This window comes from Oratosquilla oratoria, chromosome 21 (genome assembly GCF_046742065.1).
Source record: "Oratosquilla oratoria isolate Oo_2021 chromosome 21, ASM4674206v1, whole genome shotgun sequence".
In the NCBI taxonomy this organism is placed as follows: domain Eukaryota; kingdom Metazoa; phylum Arthropoda; class Malacostraca; order Stomatopoda; family Squillidae; genus Oratosquilla; species Oratosquilla oratoria.
Window position 1 is genome coordinate 21,006,015 of NC_134797.1, and position 5,000 is coordinate 21,011,014.

The following is a 5,000-nucleotide window of genomic DNA, read 5'->3' on the forward strand; positions in this document are numbered from 1 at the left end:
AAAGGACGTGGGTAAATGTGCGTCAGCTTGAGCAACACCATCACACAGTCTCTTTTCGCACGACGCGTTGTCACTGACATAAGCAACAAGTGTTGAAGAAACCTGAATTACTGGATCTATACAAAGAAGCTAAGGACGTCAACATTACCATGTGAGTATTTCAAGCTAAGCGAAGCGTTCTGAATAGGAAGATTATAGCGTAGTCATTTGACTGTAAATGATTCAATTGGTAGATCAGAATTGTCTTCATGTTACGCATGCACGCGTACATACGGATATATATTCTATGCACGGTGCTTATGTAAGTATACGATATACTCTATCATTTTTAGCCCTGCAGAGAAAATGTCACGATAATGTTCACACACACACACACACACACACACACACACACACACACACACACACACACACACACACACACACACACACACACACACACACACACACACACACACACACACACACACACACACACACACACACACACACACACACACACACATACACACACACACACACGATTTTGTATATATGTGTTTTCAGGTGACAAAATATCAAAATAGCTAATGAAACATAAACGATTGGCGAACATTAAAGATTTCACTTCCTGGACGACATGATTGGAAAATCATAAAATTTTATCTGACATAGGATAAGTCGCGTGAATAGAAGAGTAATCAACAAAATCGATAGAAAAAAAATACAAGAGCAGCGACCTAACTATTTGAAAGCCTTGTAGATAAAACATACGAAGAGAGATGGATATGATTTAGCCCACCATTATAAAGGAAAAGAAAAGGGTGATAAGTATTAATGGTAGTGCTCAGGTCAGAGGGAGTAGATGAAACTGACAAGAATAATTGTTTGGCGACGAGAAACAAATCACCGTTTTCCAGAGTCATCAACGCGTGGAATGACTGATGATGTAGCCCAAACTAAAAACAACACAATCGAATTCAAAACAAGCGTGATAGTTGAAGAAAAAGACAAGACTCCATGAATATCTCCTTGTTTGTATAATGCATTAGAACAAGTTAAACACACACACACACACACACACATTGTGCACAAAGTGACTCTCTCTCTCTCTCTCTCTCTCTCTCTCTCTCTCTCTCTCTCTCTCTCTCTCTCTCTCTCTCTCTCTCTCTGTGTGTGTCTTTGTCTCTCCTCTCTGTCTCCCTCGCTGTCCCTCTCTGTCCCTCTCTCTACTTTACTTTCCTCCCTCTACTTTCCTCTCTCTCTCTCTCTCTCTCTCTCTCTCTCTCTCTCTCTCTCTCTCTCTCTCTCTATTTCTCTGTTTCTCTCCACCTCCCCCTGCCTCTCCCTCTCCCTCTCTGTTCCTCTCTTTCTCTGTCCCTCCTCTCTCTTTCTCTCCTCTCCCTTTCTCTCCTCTCTCTGTTTCAGTCTCTCTTCCTCCCCTCTCTGTCCCTCCCATCCCCTCTCTCTCTCTCTATTTCTCGGTCTTTGTCTCTCCCTCTGTCTTTCTATCTCATCTCTGTCTGGCTCTCTCTCGCTCCCTCTCGCTATTTCTCTGTCTTTGTCTCTTCCTCCCTCTTCCTCTTTCTCTCTCTCTCTCTCTCTCTCTCTCTCTCTCTCTTTCTCTCTCTCTCTCTCTCTCTCTCTCTCTCTTTCTCTCTCTCTCTCTCTCTCCCTATCTCTCTCCACCTCTTTCTCCACCTCTCTCTCTTTCTCTCCACCTCTTTTTCTTTCTCTTTATTTCTGTCTTTGTCTCTCTTTCTCTCTCTCTCTCTCTCCCTCCCCTCTCTCTCACTGTCTCTGTCTGGCTCTCTCTGCCTCTCTCCATCTCTCTCACCCTCCCTCATTTCCCTCTCTAAATCAGACATAGAAGTAAGGACCCGCCTGCCCTCAGGCACCAACGTGGCTGTGTCACCGAGGACACGCACTCACACACACACGCCCAGCAGACCTGAGGGTCAGGGGAGGTTCGGCGACGGTCGTCGTTGCAAAACCGAAAAGGGACGAGGGAAGGTTAGGTTGCACCTCATCACGGTCGTGGTCATGTAAAACCTCGCCCTGATCGTCATTAATGGACGATAACAATGCTCACACGATACACAGGCCATGTACAAGCATACGCGAACAACCAAATACACACGTAATATAATCAAACGCGCCCAAACGAGAACGCATGCACACACACCGCCATTACGGCTGTCCGGGTTCGAATCCCGCCCAGGCCTGAAGTAAATTAAGTATCGCTGCACTGCGTGTCGTTACTCCAACTCGTGGACGGGAAGTTGGCTGTGCACGTGTAAGGTCACAGCATTACACATAGATCGGTCATATATGAACTATGAGCTCTCTGCCGGGAGGGAAATAGCTGTCGATCACTAGTCCAACACGTGGTCCAAGACCGTGGTGAATCATACACACGCACGCCAATGCACACAGATACAGCTGGTTGAAGTCCAAGTGAAAGATATAGTGTAAAAAAAAACAAAAAAAAACGATAAATTACAAGTACATAAGATTTGAAAAGGACGTTGTTCTAAGTGTGAATGTTTATAAAAACAATTGGTCACAGTGATAACGCATAAGGCCGACAGGAGGCCTTTTGGTCCGTAGAAGCGTGCAATACAAAAGGAAAAGGTGTTTAGGTGTTTATCCAAGTATTACAACTTAACTGTGCCATTGTTGCCTCCGTTGTTGTTTAGACTGTTTACTGTTCCCTGCTATACTTTTGAATTTCGTGTCTCACTTCTAATTTCTTTTCCTCGCTGTCATGTAGGTTGGTCACTCAGTATTTTTCTTTTGGAAGACCCTTTGCTTCCGATCATTCTACTTAGTCAAGTTCCATTACTATGTATAAGGGAGGGTAATTAAACTGAACTTAAATTTTTTGTCGTTTTTCCCGAAAAAAAAATTGCACTTGCCTTGTCAATTTACCCCAAGGGACTCCCATCTGGAATCTTCAATTTGATCACTAGGTCAGTTCGCATTGTTTTCATTATTTCGCTAGTCCAATGATCTTTACGTTTGCATCTAAGTGCCTATCCGCTAAGGGCGTGACTTTACTCCCATGAACCAATTGAATTTTCTCCTCTTCCGCCCTTTCTCCAATCAGAAAAGCTGTTACAAACGCCTTAATCAATACTGCTTACTCAAGCAATCTCGAAATCAATGCATCACTAGCTTATTTTACATACTGTTACATCAGCATAATACAGCAATGAAATCGGGTCCCCAGCGGTTGTCTGTAAACTTTTGGCGAGGAATGAGGTTATGCAATGCCTTTGCCTACGACTGTTGTTTATCAAGCATCCAACCCGTAGAATTGAAATTTTTGCCACTTACCCCTCTATCTACCTTACTTGTCTACCTTTACCAGCCTCTTACAACCATCAATTGCCGGGTAGTCTTTTTGTCACCGATGACGCGGTTAGCGAAATCATTTCTGCCTATTTCTAGGGATGAATCTACGTCGTGATAGTGTGAAACCATTATTTCTTGTCTGGTTAGCCTTTAGTATGAAAATATTTTCAATTTGTATATCACTTCCCCATAAAATCTTGAATGTTTGTGTTAAGTCCTCCTTGAGTTCTTCATTTTTAGATAAGAGAGAGATGGTGTGTTGGGGGTAACAAGTTTAGGTGTTTTAAGAAGTTTTTGTATGCAGTTGTTTCTTATATTTGGTTTTTGTTTTGTACAGATGTACTCTAATCTATTCATGTCTAATTTGATTTCAAAGACCATACGGAAACTGTATGTTTCAGGCGTTGTCAAACCGGTCATCTATGCCCGTGGCTAATGATAGCTTGCATTTTGAGGTCAGAAAAGGGTGCTATCAATTTCAGTATCCTGTTTACTTTCTCTAAGACAGAATTACGCACAAATGCTGAAACCTTTTATGGCCGTTGCTGATCAATATACCAAAATCATTCTTATGATTTAATTTGATCAAGTTTTCCAAAGAATGTGTAGTCGCACTTAATGTATTTCCACAGATTGATAGGAAATATTTAATGATATTTGAAATAAACAGTTACTAAGGAATGTATATTGAAATAAAGAAGATAATTGTACGTTTTGTAATGATTTTGGTATTCATTGTTCCAGTGTATAAGAGACAAATAAATAATCAGTGTTTCTCATTGGACAGAAAGCTTAACTGCTGAGCCCCACACAGTTGATCCTCACATTTGACATATTGAAGACTTCACCTGTAAGGCAGACCAGAAACTAAACATATTGAGAAAGAGACATTTGTCACTTGATATGCAAAGTCCAAAAGGACTATTGGTGGTATCTTTAAAAACTCTTTCCTTATATAAACCGTATATAAGTCCTTGGAAGGTAAAATTTTATATAAGGAAACAGTTTTTTTAAGAATACCACCATAAGAATCTTACAGTGGTATTCTTAAAACAATCTCTCCTTATATAAATCCTTGGAAGGGAAAGATTTATATATGGAAATAATTTTTTTAAGAATTCCACCGTAAGAATCTTACAGTGGTGTTCTTAAAAAATCTTTCCATATATAAATCTTTCCCTTCCAAAGATTTATATAAAGAACGATTTTTTTTAGATACCACCGTATGTTTAACCATGCATCCACAGCATATTATCCATCAATTAAGAGAACTATAGTCTGTGGACTTCAAGGAGTCCTTTCAGCCTTAGTACATGCCCCCCCCCCTCTCTCTCTCTCTCTCTCTCTCTCTCTCTCTCTCTCTCTCTCTCTCTCTCTCTCTCTCTCTCTCTCTCTCTCGTATTCCCCACCTAAGAGCTGTTTGAATTATATATTCTGCATATAGTAAAGGAAGTTGTATTGTACAATGGGTATCACTTTTTGGGATCACAACAACGATTTGAATAGATTCTCCATGACACGTGACAACAGCGCTTGTTCCCCAGGCCGAGGAGGTGACACCGGTGAGACATGTGGGATGGGTGATAGGTAATCGTTGTTATGACCCTAAAAAGTGATGACGCTCGTTGTACTGTACAGCCTCCTTTACTATGTGTAGAATAAAA

General features: G+C 41.1%; 1 protein-coding gene across 1 annotated transcript in view; it reads left to right on the plus strand.

The window, feature by feature from the left end:
• The window catches only part of LOC143036765 (carotenoid isomerooxygenase-like), a 54,677-nt gene that overhangs the window by 34 nt on the left and 49,643 nt on the right, over nucleotides 1–5,000 (plus strand). Inside the window, exon 1 of the mRNA XM_076204475.1 lies at nucleotides 1–151. This exon is cut by the window's left edge and continues 34 nt beyond it. Coding sequence (XP_076060590.1) covers nucleotides 150–151 — 2 coding nt within the window. The 5' untranslated portion in view covers nucleotides 1–149. The remainder of the gene's footprint in view (nucleotides 152–5,000) is intronic.